The 22,097-nt window shown below is 38.5% G+C and overlaps 2 protein-coding genes across 2 annotated transcripts in view; one reads left to right on the forward strand and one right to left on the reverse strand.

Annotated features, from left to right (window-relative positions):
• LOC134802850 (WD repeat-containing protein 7) overlaps positions 1–22,097 on the forward strand; it is a 156,156-nt gene that overhangs the window by 62,667 nt on the left and 71,392 nt on the right. The window lies entirely within an intron of this gene.
• On the reverse strand, positions 8,857–14,096 carry LOC134802792 (pupal cuticle protein PCP52-like). The gene is made up of 4 exons (XM_063775504.1): positions 13,960–14,096; positions 11,100–11,330; positions 9,789–9,974; positions 8,857–9,307 (listed from the first exon to the last, which is right to left on the reverse strand). Exons 1-4 carry the CDS (start codon positions 13,969–13,971, stop codon positions 8,891–8,893), a joined length of 846 nt encoding a protein of 281 aa, XP_063631574.1. The 5' UTR covers positions 13,972–14,096; the 3' UTR covers positions 8,857–8,890.

Here is a 22,097-nt window from a genome sequence, read left to right on the forward strand (position 1 = left end):
GAACTACATTTGCAAAGGTCGTTTACCCTAGGCTAAGTTTTAAGTTCGAGTGTGACTAGGTATCTAGGCAATAACTTAAATAAGACAACAGAAAAAGTAAGGGCAAATCGCCTAGCGTGGTATGGGACTGTGATGCGGAGGGATGAAAGTCATGTGACGAGAAAGGTATTATGAATGAATGTGGAGGGAGGTATGTACGAGGAAAGGAAAACCGAGGAAAAGGTGGATGGACTGTGTGAGAGATGATATGAAAAGAACGCAAGTGAATGATGAGATGACGGGCGACAGAGCGGTGTGGAAGAGAAAGACATGCTGCGCCGACCCCAAGTTAATGGGACAAGGGCAAGCGAATGATGAATGATGATGAACTTAAATAAGACAACAGCACAATTAGTGCGCTTTCCCATTTCAAGATATGCTAGTTTCAGGCATGTGATGTGACAAGATTTGTTTTCCATTCCGTTATAATTTTTCATAGACTTTGGATGACGGTAATAGAATGGGAGGAATGAAAAATGTATGGATATAATTGGGACACTTGTTTGTCTGTTTGGATCTAAAGATCTCGTGATTCTGAGAGACTGAATAGAAATGACATAAAAAATTCGAAATTTGAAATAAAATTAAATGTCCAACTTTAATAAAATGACCCACACGTACTGTTTTTTCAATTTACTATAGGTAGAGGAACTCTTCATAGGATACTTGGCTATAATAACTTAATAACGTTTATTCGTTAAAAACCTCCCGTTTAATATCGGCCAAAAACTAGTCCGTATGGTCGGCCAAAAATGTAATCCGTCTTATAAAATCGAATTGACTGATACTTAACTCATTTGACAAAATCAACTTAGGGTAGTACTCCACCTATCCAATTTTTGTCCAATGTGTATTGCGTCTCACATTTTGCTTTAATGAGAGAGTGAGTTGCACTGACATTGGACATAGAAATTGGAAAGGTGAAATACCACCCTTAGTTGTCTTGACGCTACACGGTGGAACACACATACATACATATATTGCAAAAATAATAGTGAGGGATTTTTTTAGATCATCTAGTTAACATACCATTAAAATCACCCATTAAACAATACATTCCACACATTTATATCAGGTAATTACCTATGAGCAATATACAACTATACTTATCCGTGCTCGTAACTGGATCTAGATAATTGAGAAACCCAATCTACTTATGGAATCTAGATTTCAATGCCGTTTGATATTTGAGCCCTGGTTTATTTACCGTCTTATATAATATTCATCAGAAATTAGCATTTTATTATCATTAGCAATCAGCACCCTAATAAGGCCCGACTCACTCCGCGAATTCGTCGCGTCGCTACAAGTACATGCAGTCTACACCAATTTTGGTGTCTAGCCATAGTAGTTGCCGCGCGCCGCTACGAAACGGACGCCTGCTCGCGCTTGCGCCACCTTGCGGTCATATCTATCGTACCTAATAGACGCGTTTTGTTAGAAATTGAAGCTTCTGTACCTAGTACTATAACCTAGATACGTCCCACTGCTGGGCACAGCCCTTATCTTACAGGCCAATCCGAGTTTTAGTTGGATCTGATTCCGATATGATACTAATCTGTCATTCAACACACTCAGTGCCAGTGTTATTTATACGTGATAATTTCATAGAAGTTTGACGTTTAAAATAACACCTGCACTGCGAGTGCTGTCAAAATCTCTGCAGACTTGTCTTGGTCTAACTCTACCTATAACTTGAATGAAAAGAAATGTGTCATGAAGAAAGATGACGCCAAAAAAGGATGTGTCTTGGTTATTATGCCTTTGACACACATGTAACCACCTATTTCATTTGTTTTTTAACTGGTTCATGTCACAATGCGTGAACCACAGTGGTTATTCACAAAGTTTACTGTACGCCAGTACAAGTATGGCATCTGATTAGATTTTTTTATCTGCCTCTATTGCTCGAATACACAAGTGCGATACAGAGGCAGATAACGAAATTTATATTTTCGTTTTTCGCGGTAGGGCCTCGGGCACCTTTAGTGCACTGGGTTACGGGAATATAAATATTTCAGATTCGAAAACCGCTGCCAACTTTTAGTATTGTGGGCATGGTATTGGGTCTCCAAAACTGCCGGGAGACAGCGGCGCCGGCCATCTACTTCAGCGGAATGACGTCATTCGCTGCGAATATTGCATATTGCACTCAAACTATGCATGGCACATCCAGTATGACTATATCCAGTATTTTTTACGTAGCCGAATCAAAGATTAAAATCGGACAAGTGCGAGTCGGACTCGCCCACCGAGGATTCCGTACTTTTTAGTATTTGTTGTTATAGCGGCAACAAAAATACATGATCTGTGGAAATTTCAACTGTCTACTATCACGGTTCATGAATCATGAGATACAGCCTGGTGACAGACAGACGGACAGACGGACAGTGGAGTCTTAGTAATAGGGTCCCGTTTTTACCCTTTGGGTACGGAACCCTAAAAAGTAAAAAAAACAACGGGTTGCACTCCGGGGGCCGGCAGGCAGAAATGAAAACTCAATGACATTGTACCAGTTTTTCGATCAGGTCACGTGCCCGTCTTACGTATCTTACGGTCACGTGACCTGTCGCGAGTTTAACATTTTTTCCCCATCACAAAAAGTGCACAGCGCCGCTAAAGAAGTTTTCACTTCAAAAATCTAGGGATCATGTTATATTGGGTACAAGTTCAAGTTTACTGTGAAATGTTTTGTAAATAATGTACCTATATTGTGACAATATTCACCTCACGGCTACCTGAATGTGCGGTAACCGTACATGATAGGAATTGGTCCGTAAGTTTAGAGTGTGGCATGAGGTTTTGAACCTATACGTAAACCTTTTGATATAAGGTGTTGGTTGTTGTATACAATGTGGAAAAATAAGTCGGGCCCTGGAGGGAAACTACCTGAAATCCTTAAGTTAACTCATTTTACTTAAAGGAGACATTCCTTTATTACAAGCTTTTATTTAGTTTCAAATCGGATGACAATGCAATATTATGGTACCATCGAGCTGATCTGATGATGATGATGGAGACAGGAGGTGGCCATAGGAACTCTGTGATGAAACAACGCAACCTAATTGTGTTAGGGTTTTTTTTAGAATCGTTTCGATGAGTATTAGTTGTCTGTCGTAAGAAAAGTACAGTCAGCGATAAAAGCTTATACCAAAAATGAAATTTTTGCCAAAAACTTATTTTTAAAAAGAAACAAATCTGCGTTTACATTTTTGCAATGACGAAGTGTAACTAATGTCAAATTTCTATGAAATTGTGACGTTTATAAATAATAATGTAATGACACGTCTTCACTTTGTTTTATTCACGTTCGTGTAAAGTTAGGTTATAGCGTTTATTACATTTAATAATATTTACGTGAGTAAATCGTTTAAAAATTATTTTATTTTAGTATAGGCGCACTCTATTGAGGCAAATGGCGAATTTTAATTTGACTTCACTGAGTGGTCATGATTCTTTTTTTTTTTTTTTCGTATGGCTTTTGTGTGTGTAGTCATGATTCTAGGTAAACTACTCTAACATTTTTATTAACCACCCTATAATAGAGCTAGTTATAATCACATCTAATTAATAATTACTTCCAAAGGGCGACCGAAGGCAACGCCTTTTACTAAATACTTGAATTCTAAAATCATAATTAATACTGCAAATGAAGGAAATATATTAATGAGTTTCCTTTTGAGTGTATATCTCATATTCTCGACATATCGCTTGTTCTAGAACCTTGTGAAATGCTAAGTTGTTCTAGTTAGTTTTAGTCCGAGAGACGGTTGAAAATTTTGATAGGTTGTTTGATATTTGTTCAAAATAAGAGCATTCCACCAGTGTTACCTGCATCCATTTGAGTTTTTTCATGAGTGTGACACTGTAGACCAACTAGTCTTCCTAGATTTTTTAGAGAAATCAAACGTGTTTGTAAGTGTATTACTGATGAAATGCTCTATTATAGTTTATAAAAAATAAACATCTCGAGGGAATGTGTGTGTGTGTCGCTAGTGCAAATCAGACGTAAGATAAAATGTGTCTACGTGTAATAAATAAAAAACCGTGGTAAAATGTCCCTTTCAAATAGATCAATAAGACAGCATAACGAGCAATGAGTAAAATGGTGCTATAAACATTAAAAATAACTTGTAATATAGTTGAAAAATCGTTAACAACGTAAAATATGGAACGTTATAACGTTTTATTCACCATGTTTGCTTTTGTATCAGGCATTGACCCAGGCTTTTTATAAGAATTTCTAATATCCAATATAATAGTTACATAAGTTTCTGTTTTCTAAAATTGTATTTGTTGTATAAGTACCACATTGGTGGCTAAGCGCGTTCAGCAGTACTTTCCACTTGTAATTCCATTAGTGTCGTCAATAGGTACTTTTTTATAAGAATAATCTGTGATTTATCCCAGTCTCTCTTAAGGGGCCCACTGATTAACAGTCCGCCGGACGGTATCGGCCTGTCAGTTATTCGGAACTGTCATAATTTTGTTCTAACTGACAGGCCGATACCGTCCGGCGGACTGTTAATCAGTGGGCCCCTTTAATAGAGAGTGACAGTGTCTAAGATGAAGCATACTGGTTACTGAACCATATTGCATCTTGCTGTGAAAAGTCATGGTATAATAATATACTCCGCCTGGTACTCCATTCCCGTCTTTTCTAGGTCACCTAACTGACACGGGGCTACGTCATCATGCGACAGCGCTATATGATAATATGCGATAGCGCTATATATAGCGGCCATGTTGTTGTGACGTAGGCCCGTGTCACTCTGGGAATGGAAGACCATGTTTTATTAGACTATGTGAAAAGTAACAAGAACGATAATGAAGCGGTCGGCTCTCGGCCTACAGTCCAGCCCAGCTATTCTAGCAGTCTAGGCCGCTATTATTGTTACTGGTATATAAGTGCCCGGTTCGGTTTCCTACAGTTATATTTAGATCCAGTTTGTAGGTTGCGCTTTACGTATTTAATCTATGTACTTGTCATACGAAACATTGATTATTGCGAAAATGTTTTGCGACATTTTGGCCAATTTTTTTTTACATATAGCATTATTTGAAATGTTTTAACTATTTAATTCGAATTGTACATCATAGTTGACATAACTTTTGACTGCTCGTGATATATCTGGCGGGGATTATACATTTTTTACCGAATTCTAAATTTCGAAGGTGGATATTCTCAACTTCTTGATATTTTTTTAGATCGTTTCTGTTTTTATGTCTTTGACTGAAATTGTCAGCAGATGTCAGTGTTCGTTCGAATTGGCCTGATAATAAAGACTGTTTTTTTTTGTTAAACGTTTTCTTTACTAAAATAACAAGCCGTCGAATGATCTCCTTAAAAAAATGTACAGGTCAGGTCATTAACCTTTACAACAATCAGGGCATAAAAAAGGAAAACACTGATTATGAAACATGAACTAAGTACTAAAGTGTATATTGTCTAGCAAATTCTAGATTTGCGTAAAGCAATTTGAATGCGAAAGTTGGAAAAGCCGTTCCGCTTGAACCCTGACAGTAATATCAAAGTACAGTCAATAATATTGAAAACGGGTTATATTTTAAAGTAAATGAGACGTTATCTATGAAAAGGGACATTATTGTCGATGGCGCTTACGCTATTATTAAGGATGCTCCGATATATTTAAATACAATGCCGCGCGACGCTGTGCGGCGTAAGCGCCATCGACAATAAGGTCCCTTTTCATAGATAATGCCCCAAATATAACATTTTCTAGTACTAAATTAATTAGACTAACAAAAGATATACTATCTTAACCGATCTGCAGTTAAACGTTAAGTTATGAGTTAGCTCGTTACGCTTGTTGAGTTTAATAGCGCAAATAATGTGTTTATTATTCAATCATTTATGAAGTATATCAATTAATTTTATAACTTTGATCATTAAATAAATAAACATTATAGGGTCATGTTACAAAGTTAGATTATGGAACAATATGTAAAACTAGTTTTTACCAAGGCACATTACTTTCTAGTATAGACTGTACGGCTACCACCAGTTTTGACATTGACACATTCGCTCACGTCGACGTAACTTACTTTCTATGCATCTCGCTCGTACAGGCATATTAGTGCAAGCGAGATGTACCGAAAGTAAATTACGTAGACGTGAGCGTTATGTCAACGTCAAAACTGGTGGTAGAGGTTCTGAAAAAAAAACAGTTAAAACTAGTTATCACCGAGACCTTACGCAAAACGCGTTTTCACTGATAAGTATGAGGCGATGCGGAAAACTAGTTTTCACTTAGCAAAACGGGTTTTCACTAAAAACGGGTTTTTACGGAAACATATGTTATTATATAGGGAACCCTAAGAAACCTGCCAAGGCCAAGGAATCCATAATGACGACCAGACTGCAACATTATGCAGCAATGCGCATTTGCATACGTAGCATATTCGAATTGCTTAGTTGAATGTTGCAATTACTCTATTATACTGGGTTTTGATTGGCTGAGCAATGTATAATATCATTATTATACATTGCTCAGCCAAAAAAATGGAACCTGTCACCCGAGTCTCAAAAACATAGGTATACCTACTACCGAATTGGCCATAAGATAGAGTACTTAAATTAGGTACCTATTATTAATTAGACCACATAGATTAAGATGGGTTTAGTTTAGTTTTATTTATGTTATGTTTAATAATACATTCTTATGTGTAAAATGAAAATAAAATATATCGGGTGGAACAGAACGAAGGACTTTTACGCAAACGGGGAATTGTTTAGGCTACGTACTTTATTTTTGACTTATTAATCACGTTAATATCTCTAACCGTTTTAGAGATACAGTTTGTTAAACATTAGTGCAAGTCACTGATATAAAAATATTTCATTTTAGTGATTTTGTTTTACTTGTTACTTCAGCTTTACGATTATAATAACTCGATTGTAGATCACTTAGATAACGTTATCCTTTCAGCTCAGTCTCTAGAAATGTTCCACCCTGTATAATGCCATATATTCTTTTAAATATGATATTATACATTGCTCAGCCAATCAAAACCCATAATAAGGACCGTATCGTTAATTATGGGTACAACTTTACTTAGCCGTTTTTCTGGTATTATATTTTTATTAAAAAATTAAACATATAGTTTAATTAGTGCTTTAATAATAAGTAACATTTCGTCCTGGGAGATCACGTAAAGCATATGGTTTGGACAATATTCACCTAATACTCCCGAGTAACTACAACGATTTTGGACAAATACTACAAGAAAACTTGCGGTTTGCGAACAAGACGAGATATTACACAAAGAAAATCGTACTATGTAAACAGCAATTATTACATATGATTCGTAAAGCGAAACATCTGGGCATAGTCTAATCATTTCTTTTAGTTGGAAAAAAAGTTTTGGATCTGTGCATGTTGGCCTTTTAGAGAATATGGCATGTTACTTACGACAACCCCGACTTTGGTATACATTATAACCATCATGGAGCGTTTCCATCGACCTGTTCTTAGCCATGGTTCAACGCCATGAATGTCCGTTAGGCTTTGGATTTCGGTAAATTCTTTTAGCTGTTTCCCTCATTTTGCTTGCGTCAGAAATTGACGGGAATCCAAAATGTTGCATAAAAAGTAGTTTTCATGTAAAAATAAAAACTCACCATATTTATTCTGTGGATGTTCAATTGAGCAATCATGAAAAGGACACTTAGATGACATATTTTGGCAGCATATTAACCTTTTGTTTCTTTAAATCGTACCAAGGAATCGGTGAAATAGTCTCAAATTAAGCTCGATAGGCTTGTCCAAATTATATTTGCTAGACGGTATTAAAATCATCATAAAATCTCTAAAATAAAATAAATGTAAAACCTTCTTATATCAGATAAGGCTTAAAAATGCCCCCAGATTATACCTTAAGAACATAGTAATACAAAATAATACACACGTCAACAGTTAGACCAGGTTTTATCTGTACCCATAATAAACGATACGGTCCTTATGAGTGGTATTTGAACTAAAAGATTGATCACAAATTGACCTTGAGGCCAATTCGATTATAAAACGTTTTTGAGACTCGGGTGACAGGCTCCATTTTAAGGAATCGAGGAGATTCTAAATAAAATAGTACTGTAATACAGAAGTACAACATAATTGTTTACCATCGTATTTTCTCGGAAACGTTCGTGTTTGTCATATGCTACTCCAGTCAAGCTCAGTACTTTTTGTTCCGAGACTGACTGAAATAGCAAGACACGTTCGTACACGTTTCCGTGAAAATACGATGGAAAACAATTATGCACTACATCTGTAATATTTTATTAAACTATAAAATTCTACGTACATATTTATCAATTTATCGTTTCGTTGATGTCTTTGACGGACAGATATTTAGCTTGGCTGTTCGAGAACAAAAGACGTCAACGCAAATATGAACTAAAATGTAAGAAAAGTTCTAATTGTGTGGTGTTTGGTTTTCGTGCGTTTAATTTTGTTACCGTAAAATGTGCTACTTTGCTCCAAATTTCCAAATTTAATGTAAATTTTTATATTGTGGTACGTTCCATCACCATCACTAGTTATTAGTATAATATTTTAACACTTATAGTATTAAATGAGGTTGTGATATACTCGTAGTTTTCATATATAAAATCGATTGGATCACAATTAACTAGTGGGGCTCCCCACAAAGTAGGCACATTTTGTGGTATTTGGAACGGATCGACGTCGCTGAGAATGATTCGAAATGAGCCTGCTGGCAATTTTAAATGCTGACTGATGATTTTTTTGGTTTCCATATGGCAGTTTTTTATTGGGACAATAATGAAAGAACACATAAAAATCACCGTTTATTCCGCCTACTGACTAAACTACCACTGTTTTATGATTGGCGTGAGCACAGGCTGCAGCGGCAGCGGTGCCCCTATCAGCCCCGGTTGAACCAACGTCAGGGGGGCCCACGGGGCTCCAACCAACCCTATACCCTGAGTCAGCGCCAGTCCTTCCAACTTCGGCGCCTCTATCTCCTTATCACCAGTCTTAGTTATCTTATCTTCTTTAATCAACGGTATTATTCCAGGAGCGTATACCAGGTTAGCATAAGGTAAAGAAGCTACCACTGGGATCACACTTTTTGCTAAAGCCCCAGCGTTGTTCGCGACCGCCCCGTCGATTTTCGCTTCAATAGTTTTCACTGCGTCTATCGCTTGCCATTTCTTGTCTTCTACGTTCCAGAATAGTTCCTCGCTCTTTTCTTTAGCTATGGAAGTCACTTCTTCCACCTTATCCTGTAATAAAAATTTGGTTATGTAACAATGTTTTTAACAGGCATGGGGGCGTTCATTAATTAGGTACGTGAGGGTCATGCCGAACCTCACTAAATCTCCCGTGGGCTTTGGCAATAATCGCGTAATTTTTTCGGCCTTACCTAATTAGTAAGTAGGTACTATAGCATCCATAGCAATCTGAACCCTAGAGTTTTACATGCCTATATAGTCCCGGATTCCGCTGATCTGCTTGACTGCTCACCTTGACATTAGCGCCTGGACTTCCACCTAGATCTTGGCTTATATAGCAGCCTGAACTAAGGTTCAACATAGAATAGTTATTTATTTTTTGTCCGTCTAACGCCAGTTAAGCCTAGTCTCTCGCTATATATATCAGCAGCTAATCTCGCCCGGTATGCTATAGTCATCTAGTCTTCCACCTAGATCTTGGCTTCTATAGCAGCCTGAACCCCCTAGGGTTCAAAATAGAATAGTCATTTACCTTCTGTCCTTCCAACGCCAGTATAGCTTGGTCTCGCGATACGTCAGCAGCTAACCTCGCCTGATCTGCTATAGCCCTAGCCTGGTCTTCAGCTTGGACCTTAGCGTCGATGGCGGCGGCTTGGAGGTCCCCTGGGGTTGGAGCGGCGATGGCAAGAACGGGGGCTGGGGCCGCGTAGGCTAAAGGCTGTTAGAAATACTAGTTTTAGGTCTAGGTTTATGTATTCGTTCTTGGGAAAGTTAGGAAAAAAATAGGTCTAAAATCGGAATGCCTAGTACGTTGTTCTGGTCTTGCTTGTGTAGTTTAATTACTTTGTCATATAAAAATGCTTTACGTCACCGTTAGGCGCTAATAAAAGGTGGGATTTGGAGTAGATACTGCCTACAGTTAAAAATGAGCTCTAAAACACTTGTCTTATCACCCTTTTATTAGTTTTATTGGTGGTTGGTCCTTTGGACAGTTACTTGTTTAAGTTTGAAAACTCAGAGACTGGAAAAAAATTGACGCCTCTCGGGCGCCGCGCTTTGATCGTTGAGACAGCACAATCACAAATGTGAACCTTTAAGTAAGTAAGTAAGTAATCATTTATTGTCAGATTGTGCAATGTCAGTATACAGACGTTGAGCTTCCAAAGCTAGTTCAGCCTGGTCCCTAGCCACATCAGCGGCTGACCTAGCCTGATCAGCTATAGCTCTGGCCTGGTTTTCAGCCTGGACCTTGGCGTCGACAGCGGCCGCCTGCAAGCCCCTATGGAGTTACGGCTCGGCCACGACATTGCGCGACTGGCGACGGGGGCGGCAGCAACTATAGGTGGGAACGAAAGGTCCGATCGCTTTGTCTCGCTCCAACCTATGGTCGCCGCCGCCGCCGTCGCCCGTCGCGCAATGTCGTGGCCGAGCCGTTAGTGTGAGAATAGCGGACTGCCGCTGTGCTTTTTAAGATAAACCCTAAATGCGAACTAAAGACTCATCTTGTGACTTTCCAAAGCCAGTTGAGTCACGTCAGTCGCTGGCCTAGTTCATCGCTGATCAGCTGGCCTGGTCTTATGCTTGGACCTTTTCATATATAGCGGCAGTCTGCAAGTTCCCAGGTGATAATGTAGGAATGGCAGACGATTAGAGGTTGAGGCCCGTTAATACAAAACCAGCATCTACACTCACCTTTTGAATCTCCAAAGCAAGTTCAGCCTGATTCCTAGCTACTTCAGCACCTACCCTCGCCTGGTCTGCTATAGTCATCTAGTCTCCCACCTAGATCTTGGCTTCTATAGCAGCCTGAACCCCTAGGGTTCAACATAAAATAGTGATTTACCTTCTGTCCTTCCAACGCCAGTTCCGCCTGATCCCTAGCTACTTCAGCAGCTAGCTTCGCCTGTTCCGCTATCGCTCGAGCCTGGTCTTCCGCCTGAACCTTGGCATCAATGGCGGCGGCCTGGAGGTCTCCGGGGGATAGAGTGGGGATGGCGGCGGGGATGATGGGGGCTATGGCGAGCACAGGGGCCGAGGGCGCTGCGGCCGCGCAGGCGAAGATCGCGGACAGGATCTTTTGATAAATGACAAAAATGCAAGATGATAATCAGAAAATTTTGCATAGATATTCGGCCCATCGAAGTGATATTACAGGATTAGGCTGTGTTTTCACCAGAGATATGGGAGGATTCAGAGCGAGATAGGTAAATGAAGTGGTTTTATTGGTTTTTAACAAACACATGCCTCATTACGCATCTTCGCACATCTCTGATGGAAAGGCAGCCTTAAACTTAAACATTTGTAAACATCTTATAATATATGCAAACCGTCTTATAAAAAAGTTCTTAATTTCGCAGAACTTATAAGTTTGATTTCCTTACTGTAAAATGATAACTATTAGAAAGTATAATTACGTCCAGGTAATAGGTATTTACTTTAGGTATCACTCATTTGAAGACAAGTTTAAAGTTGAAACCTAAATTACTGGTAAACCCATTTTGTAGAATAATATCAACGCCAATTTTGTGGTGAATCAATCCGTTTAATGGTTCTGGAAACCCCCACCTTAAATGCATTAGTAAGTACACACGCCTTTAGATATATCAGAGCGGCCAAGATGCTCACAAATGTCTTAACACGCCTCTATTCTCAGGCGTTAGAGCGCGTGTTCAGATGTGTATTTTTGAGCACTTCGGCCGCTCCGATATATCTGATGACGACTGTACAAAGAAATACAGTTACTTAACACGTAAGTAACATTAGGCTAATCCTGGACAACATTTGCGGAAAATCATAAGTAGGTAGTAATTAACTATTAATTATCGTATGAGACAAGAGTCATTAACTTTTAAACCACTTTAACAGGCGAGTCGATATAAAATTGATTAATCGATTTATCTTAATCGGTTCGTTTTTAGGGTTCCGTACCCAAAGGGTAAAAATGGGACCCTATTACAAAGACTCCACTGTCCGTCTGTCTGTCTGTCCGCCTGTCACCAGGCTGTACTCGTATCTCATGAACCGTGATAGATAGACAGTTAAAATTTTCACAGGTGACGTATTTCGGTTGCCGCTATAACAACAAATACTAAAAACAGAATAAAATAAGTTTTTGGCAAAAATTAAATTTTTGGTACAAGCTTTTATCGCTGACTGTACTTTTCTTACGACAGACAACTAATACTCATCGAGACAATTCTAAAAACCCCTAACACAATTAGGTTGCGTTGTTTCATCACGGAGTTCCTATGGCCACCTCGAGTCTCCATCATCAGATCAGTTCGACAGTACCATATTATTGTATTGTCATCAGAACTACATACAGCTGCCAATTTTCATGACGCTACGATCCTTGGAAGATGGTTAAATTAGTTACCTTAGATTCTATTACATAGTTAGTTACATACAGGCCCCAATTTCACCACGGTGGTGTGCGACAATTGTAAAATCACTGTTGCTGACGTCACAGGCATCCATGGGCTACGGTTACCACTTACCATCGGGCGGGCCGTATTCCTGTTTGCCACCATCATAGTTTTATTAAAAAAAACTTTATTATATCGGAAAAAAACAGATATTTCTTTTGCGAAGTTTCTGACAATTGTCAAGATTTAGAAGAATTGTAGGTAATTCTTGACAGGTAATGAGTTATATGTCGGCATTTCGTGACAATTGTAGTGTTTCTTGTGACAATTGTCATAAACTTTGAAAGAGAAATATCTGTTTTTTTCCGATATAATAATTTTTTTTAAATAAAACAATGATGGTGGCAAACAGGAATACGGCCCGCCCGATGGTAAGCGGTAACCGTAGCCTAGACTAGGCTTAACCGTGGTGAAATTGGAGCCAGGTCGACCTAATAAAAGCTTGTTAATAATAACTGGGGCTTGGACTGGGGACTGGGTGTTTTTTTTTTGCCGTTTTTTGCGTAATGGTACGGAACCCTTCGTGCGCGAGTCCGGCTCGCACTTGGCCGGTTTTTAATTTAGTCGTCACGCGAGCACTTTGTAACTGTCTAGTTCAATTTACAAGCAAGTTGATGTGATGTGTGTATTTCACTGACTTGTAGACTCGAGTTCGCCTAATGCTTTGCAACAACTCGAATACAACAAAGTTCATTAGGGCTTGTGCACAAATCACGCGAGGTGTTTTCGGCTACTTTGTGACTTGACCCCCCGTCCCCTTTGGTGATTTTTGGTGGGGTTTTTGGCACTTGTGACTGGGGCTTGAAATCATCTTTTATTTTTGCAAGGCAAAATCCATTGTCGTAGGTTACATTATTAAAAATAAATAATATCAAGCATATGCAACGCACGAAGTGTAAAAAATAAAATAAATGGTTAAGTGTATAAAAATGCAATCAGCCAATAAACTTCTAAGTCTCACTATAAAGTTAAATGTTACAAAGAAACCTTATTTTTATGGTAAAGTTTAATATACATAGACACCAATTATGAATTTAATAGCTTTAGAGATTTTGGCATTATGCTTTCATTACATAAATTATTTCCTAATATATAAAAACTGAACAAAATATTAATTTATAATTAACACTAAGATCGAACGAAGAAAATTAAGTCATATCTATTTTAATACTGCACTGAATCCATACTTAATCAAGATAAAGCTATCCGAAAACACTTTCTTTGTTCCCGCACTACACTTAAAAAAAAAAACACTTATAAACAAAGAAAACTACTGACCAGAATTCTCATCTTGCGTCTCGAAGGCTACTGATGCCTTCCAACACACCCGTTTAGCTTATATATCAGCTCAATATAGAACAAACTGGCTGGAAACTGGATGATCTTTGCCTTAAAAAAAAGAAATTAAAAAAGCTGCACCGCGGGAATGCAGGAAATGCGCGCGCATTTTGACAGATGATGGGCGAGGCGCCATGTTGGATGCGAGTTTTTTGGGAGTTGCGTAAGAAAATTAAATGTATTCGTGCATGCGTGTGGTTTAGATTAGATGCATTGTGCAATTGAGTTAACTTATAACTTATGAGTGCCAAAGATTACTTTCTTACGAAATCAAAATAATTTCTTCTTTTCTCTTGCACATAGTAGCGACTAGCGACCCGCCCCGGCTTCGCACAGGTTAACAAATTATACACCTAAACCTTCCTCAAGAATCACTCTATTGATAGGTGAAAACCGCATGAAAATCCGTTCAGTAGTTTTTGAGTTTATCGCGAACAAACATACAAACACACAGACAGACGCGGCGGGGGACTTTGTTTTTTAAGGTGTAGTGATAACTGCTTTTAAGTATGAGCTTGAAGCTGAATTTACTTAAAACTCATTCCAACATTTAAATATTTCCAAACTAAATTAACGGTATCATATCATCATAATCATAAGCACGAAACCAAATTTATTGCATCCAAATCGGAAGGCTCGTCAGTGGCCACCTTTACACAATTTGACTAAGTCCCACAGTACCATCGTCCACACCGTTAACTGTACATCGGTGGACCTTATGGCTTTTGTAATAAGGTCCACCGTTGCACAGTTAGGAGTGTTGGTGTTTGTACATATTTATAAATACTTAAATACATAGAAAACACCCATGACTCAGGAACAAATGTCCATGCTCATCACACGAATAATGCCCTTACCAGGATTTGCGTGCGTGCGTGCGTGCGTGCGTGCGTGCCTGTGTGTGTGCGTGCGTGCGTGCGTGCGCGCGTGTTTTGCGTGTGTGTGTGGAAATGATTTAGAGAACCAGGCAGCATAGAGGCATTCATCATCATTATTAGACATTTCATTCCTATTAGGCACTTTCCTTAGATCAATATTTGCCATGTTAATCCAGAGTGCCTACCGCGAACCGCGTTCCACGTGTTGCCTCTCTGTCGCACTTGTAAATTCGTACGTAAGTGTGACAGGGAGGTCTGCCATAGGCCTCTCTCACAGGATCATTGACACCTGTCAAGGGTAAGAGGATATTGTATTCCTTCCTCAACGTATAGGATAATAATAATTAAAGGCGACCATAGCCCAGTTGCTACCAGCCGAGCGAAATGTCAGACGAGTTTTATTATTCGACTTAAGGGGGCGTACCGAGGCGCGAGATGTGTAATTATATTAATCACTAGCGACCCGCCCCGGCTTCGCACGAGTTAACAAATTATACCTAAACCTTCCTCAAGAATCACTCTATTCATAGGTAAAACCGCATGAAAATCCGTTAAGTCGTTTTTGAGTTTATCGCGAACATACAAATACACAAACAGACAGATGCGGTGGGGGACTTTGTTTTATAAGGTGTAGTGATATACTTGTCTTTATTTTTTGAGTACTCTTCATAATACTTGAAATGGCTATAAGGCGGATATATTATTTAACCCTTTACCTGGCCTCTAAGTTAACGTAAAAAAAAGATACAGCCGTTTATGCCGCACAAAAAACGTATATTTCGACACTCTCACGGGAATCAAAGTTTATAGAGTACTTCCCGTTGACATAGAACTATGAAATTTGGCAAGTCATATACTCTTACACTACAAGTATAGGGAAAATTCAGAAAACTATAAATTTGTAACAAAAAAAAAGTTTGTACGATACCCTTGGGCGAGTCCAACTCGCATTTGGCCGGTTTTTTCTTGAAAGTCCCTCTTAATGAATTGAAATAGTACCTATCGTTTTATATTCAGCCTTTAACAACTTCAGTGAAACTAGTTCACCTACTTGCTTACATTGTCGAGCCTTTGCATCTTATGATTTACTAGACGGGCCCGCGGCTCCGCTCGCGTAAATGAAATAAAGAGTTTGTCTTAAGTTTAGTTAAATACCGACATTATTATGTATTCAACCCTGCCAGGGTTCATAACTGTGATAGGGACTTCTTATTTGTAACCGTTATTTGGATAACTTAATTCGCAAATTTCACAATAAATGATGTGATTTGATAAAAGGCAAGATTGTATTTTTTCATCTACGTAGGTATTTATTTAAAACTTGTTTCAATAATATTATTTATTTTTATAAGCCCAGTCCAGGCAGCAAAAACGTTCATAAGATTAATTTCCACCTTAAGACGAATGTGGATGATCACCGCCCATAAATCGCCTTTTCATACAAACGTAGGTAGTCCCCATATTCCTTTCTGGATATTTTTAACATTACTTACTACGTTGTACTCAAAATCTCACGCAACTAAACTCGTTTACTGCAACACTTTACTGAACTTGAACTTCACCTGTGCGCAAGCGACGTTTGTTTCCATGCCAATGGAATTTGAACTTTATTGTTTACGACTAAGGATCAGAGTTAAACTTAAAGGTGATAATGTAAGTAAGCTTGCTCATAAACGTCCTATGGAGAATAAAAAGTGTTTTAATACCAACTAAAGTACATAAACATATCTTAGCGATTTAAGAAATCGAGGGTCCGTACATATATGTATTATTATTTTTTACAAGATGATATTACTTGCCAAATTTCATAGTTCTATGTCAACGGAATGTACCCTTTAATTTTGATTCCCTTGAGAGTGTCGAAATATACGTTTTTTGTGGCATAAACAGCCGTAATATCTTTTTTTTACGTTAACTGAGAAGTTTTATTTTTTTTACAGCTTCAAGGGACGTAGACCTGGCCCCAATTTCACCACGGTGACAGGTGCGACAATTGTAAAATCACTGTTGCTGACGTCACAGGCATCCATGGGCTACGGTTACCGCTTACCATCGGGCGGGCCGTATTCCTGTTTGCCACCATCATTGTATTATTTAAAAAAAACCATATTATATCGGAAAAAAAACAGATATTTCTTTTGCGAAGTTTCTGACAATAGGCCTGATGACAAATTTTGAAAACCCTTTTAATATCGTCGGTACACTTGTATTAGTTCCGAAAAACACTATATTTCAGTTATACTCATAAGATTTAACATAGATAATTGCATTTTATTATAGCTAGTTTAAACTTCGCGCGAAAACGCCTCGCATGCCATTTGTGACGTCATCATTTAGTTGGTGGTAGGGTGGTAGATATTGTTTACATTCTTACAGTTACGAATTTCCCTTGAATCCGAATGATATTGTTAATTCAGCACCATATATTACGATTAGGGATGATAAATACATTACAAAAATTTATCACAATAACTCATTTTACACAAAAACTCTCACACGGTTGCAGTTTAAGATGAATTATTTAGATACATGTAAATTTTGAGTGAAAATCACCGAACGCCGCTTTTACTTTTTAATTTTTCATTTTTTCTAGTTACGACAGCCAACATGGCAATGATAGTTCCATTCAGCCAAATAATTAAAAAAGTTTGTTGTTGAAATATCGTATTATTTTGCATTTTATTTAAATAATAACAAATAGATATCTACTTTATATCGTGTAATAATATTTTTTGGACGTAATAAATGTTTAGTGGCGACATAACATTTTTTTTTGCACCTTTCGAACTCTTTGGTGCCCACGTATAGATTTCGGTCAATGAGGTTGTCTATGTTGCTCTAAGAAATATGTTATGGATTGATGACGTCACTGTTTGGAACGTTTCTGATTGGCGTTTCAGTAAAAATGGCCGATTGGAGAATTTTGCACTTTTATTTTATTGAATATATTAATAATCCTTCAGTTTATACTGAGATTGGGCCATTTTTTAGAATCATATTAACATATATGTTTCGTTGAAACCATTATTTCCATGATTCTTTGTTACTTGCAACAGGCCTATTGTCAAGATTTAGAAGAATTGTAGGTAATTCTTGACAGGTAATGAGGTATATGTCGGAATTTCGTGACAATTGTAGTGTTTCTTGTGACAATTGTCATAAACTTAGCAAGAGAAATATCTGTTTATTTCCGATATAATAAAGTTTTTTTAAATAAAGCAATGATGGTGGCAAACAGGAATACGGCCCGCCCGATGGTAAGCGGTAACCGTATCCCATGGATGCCTGTGACGTCAGCAACAGTGATGTTTTACAATTGTCGCACCTGTCACCGTGATGAAATTGGAGCCTGAGTATATGGTTTTAATTTCAACTCGATTTCTTCACGCGTTCCCGAGATAAAAGGTCTCTACAGTCAGAGACAGAGACAAGCAGATGTATATGTTTAACAACAACTTAAAGTTGCTGGTCCTAACGTGAAAAATACTGACAAAACTGTAATCTTACACCTTACAAATTGACAGTTCACCGCCATCTACCTACACCAAACTGAATTAATTAGTAATAAATTCTAACGTAAGTCTGTCTTTGCTTGCCCACGCACTAGACAACCTACGGCCCGTAATGCCGTAAATAAATTCAAACTTCATTACTTCATTCTGAATTGATATCACCGCCATCTATCCACACCAAACTGAATAAATTCCTAAAGTGCCTACGCAAACTCGCACTGTATTCGCTCTCTAGCTAACCTAGAGTTTCATTTATAGTAATTCCTTTCAAATTTGATATCACCGCCATCTATCGTTACCATACTGAACCAGCTACCAAAGGGCTCGCGCGAACTCGTACGCCGCCACGACCCAGCTAACCTAGGACACCTAGCTATCTACTTAGCCTAGAATTTCATTTCATTGATTAATGATACTAAGTACTCTTTTCAAAATTGATAACACCGCCATCTATCGTCACCAAACTGAACCAGCTACCAAAGGGCTCGCGCGAACTCGTGCGCCGCCACGACCCAGCTAACCTAGGCCACCTAGGTTACTTACAAAGATCATGAGAACGCCGCCTGGGAAACTACTGTGTAGCAATGGTTTGCGACATGCACGTGCGATGCAGTTGTGTTAGGCGTTCCATAACTTTTGCGAAAAGGTAATGAGAAAGAAGGAAGAAGCGGAGCGGGCGCGCGAGGACAGAGCCGATGCGCATCCGCTACGACAAAGACGGAGGGGAGTCAGGCGGCGGCAATTCGTCAATGCCTTGATTCCCCAGTAGAGCTGCGGGCTGAGGACCCGTAAATAAGGCTCTACACGCTCGAGGAGGGGTTGTAGAGTTACACAATCCCTCCTCCTCTAATCTGAGGGTGCCCCCGGTGAACAGCCGGGGCGGCCGGGGGAGCATCGTGGTAGAATATTAGTGACCTCACGGTGCTCCCCTATAACGGCAGAGGGTAACGCCGCAGGGGTTTTAGTGGGTATTCTCCTCCCCTCCCTCTGATCAGCAGAGGGAGCTACGGGAGGAGCGAGTCCCACATACCACCCCCACGATGGGCCTTTCCAGCCCGGGGTGGATGCGTAAATGCATTTCCCCTGCGCCAAAAAAAAGAAAATGGCGTTTGGGTTTTACGATCGATGTATTGTTACTTCTTTAATTTATTTTGATTGAAACCAGGGTTTTTAGGGTTCCCAAAGGGTAAAAACGGGACCCTATTACTAAGACTCCGCTGTCCGTCCGTCCGTCCGTCCGTCCGTCCGTCTGTCTGTCACCAGGCCGTATCTCATGAACAGTTAAAATTTTCACAGATGATGTATTTCTGTTGCCGCTATAACAACAAATATTAAAAACAAAATATAATAAATATTTAAGTGGGGCTCCCATACAACAAAGGTGATTTTATGCCGTTTTTGTGTAATGGTACGGAACCTTTCGTGCGCGAGTCCGACTCGCACTTGGCCGGTTTTGTTATTTGACTCGCCATCACTGTAAAAGGTAGCTATGTCAAAACATTTGACAGGTATTGGCTGTCATTAAAGGGTCATACATATGCATCTAGTTATAGCTAAAATACTAACAGGATACCTTCAAGGCGGTATGGATTGCAACTAAATATCTTTGTAATTTATGAATGCTTTATAAGTTTGAAACTATCCAGAGTATCCAGTATACTAGTCGCACTGTGAGCTGTGGGCCTACCGAATCACCAATAGCTCTGCCATTTTGAAAATAAAAAAATACATAAATATATGTAATTATCGAACCAGCTCACCAAATTCACGAGAATCGGTTGAGAAACGCAACCTGTAGAGAACATTCGGACATACTATGTAAATTATATTTGCCCAAGCTGAAAAGGAGATCTTCGTGTTCGCTCGTTCAATTATCAGCAACATCCACAACCATTGGTAGACTTTATTTGGTTGCAAATAGGTTTATGAATGATCAAGAAACTCTGTCGACGATCGTGTATACCGGGTGTGGCCTGTAACATGAGCAAAAAATTAAACTGTAGGCTGTACTCCTCATACTGACCAACATTTGTTCAGCGACTTTTAAAAATAACTTGTGGTTTGATTTTTATTACACTTTAAAGTTTATTCTAAGACGCAATGTATTGCGAATTTTGTTATGTTTAAGGCGTGACAAGCAACGTCAATCACACTAATATGGCGTGGCGATGGCGTCCATTGAAGATAATATTTATTTTGTATGAAAAATAGGGAGTCTAAATACTTCATAATTTTTAAAAGTTGTTGAACAAAAGTGTCACCGTTTGAGGAGTTCAATCTATGTTTTAATTCTTTGCTCGTGTTACAGGCCACACCGTGTATATATAAGAGAACTCACCGATACTAAAATCAGAAAGGCTGCATAGTTTGTAGCCCGACCTGGCGGGATTTTAAGACGTCTGGGTTTGTGCCGAACCAATCCCTGCAGACTATAATTAGAATCTAGTAAAAATCTTAGAACGTATTTTCATCCTAACGTCGGCATTTCAACTTTTTCACTATCTTCATCCAGCTTTAGAATTTAGGTAAAGGTACATTTTATAGTATGTATATGAAATTCATTTCATATACCTTAGGTAACTAATAAATATCAGGGAGAGTTAGAAAAACTCAAAAATGCGCGTTTTCCCAGAGATAACTTTAGCTAACCTAGATACATTTTTCGCCCCCGAAAACCCCCATATAGAAAATTTCATCGAAATCGTTAGAGCGGTTTCCGAGGTCCCCGAAATATATATACAAGAATTGCTCGTTTATAGGTGTAAGATATTTCACATAGAATTCTACTTTTTCTATTTTTTTCTTGCCAACCATACTAAGGCTACTTAAATGTGCTAGTTGACGCATAGTTAATAAGTTTCATAATTACTATCCTTCATATAAGTTATAACGTGGGTTCTAGTAGCCAAATAACTATCGTCATAAGACGAATAAAGTCTAAGGAAAAAACGTGCCTCGGAATTCAAGTAAAAGTCATTCTCGAATAGGTGGCGCACACACCTTTAGCCTATCCTCGGCTAGATGGCGTGACGACACCGTTTCATATTTAACAATTTTAACACATAGATATCAGTGAATGAACATGGATCAAAGTGATATAAAAATTATAAAATCATTTATCCATATATATACATTTTTTGATAACTTTATACGTTTTCATTTTGAGTTTTAGTCGTGTGTCGATAGATGGCAGTAAATTTACAGTGACTACAAAATTTACAATGACAGGACCCCTCTATACTATCTATTCTTTTTGCTATCGTTAATATAATGTCATACTTGATGCTGGTAAAAAACTTATCATTTACGGTGCCCTGCAAAATGATTAATGATATAATGATTGCAGCTAATCAACAGTATCAACACGCTCCTATAATGTAGTAATATGATTTTAATAGGAATATTGTAGTTCAGTATGTACTATCTACATTCGTACAAACAAGTTAGAATGTACGTAATACTTATAATTATTTACATTATTTCATGGTATAATAATATACTCCGCCTGGTACTCCATTCCCGTCTTTTCTAGGTCACCTAACTGACACGGGCTACGTCATCATGCGACAGCGCTATATGATAATATGCGATAGCGCTATATATAGCGGCCATGTTGTTGTGACGTAGACCCGTGTCACTCTGGGAATGGAAGACCATGTTTTATTAGACTATGCATTATTTAAAGTAG

The sequence above is a fragment of the Cydia splendana genome, chromosome 25 (genome assembly GCF_910591565.1).
Source record: "Cydia splendana chromosome 25, ilCydSple1.2, whole genome shotgun sequence".
In the NCBI taxonomy this organism is placed as follows: Eukaryota; Metazoa; Arthropoda; class Insecta; order Lepidoptera; family Tortricidae; genus Cydia; species Cydia splendana.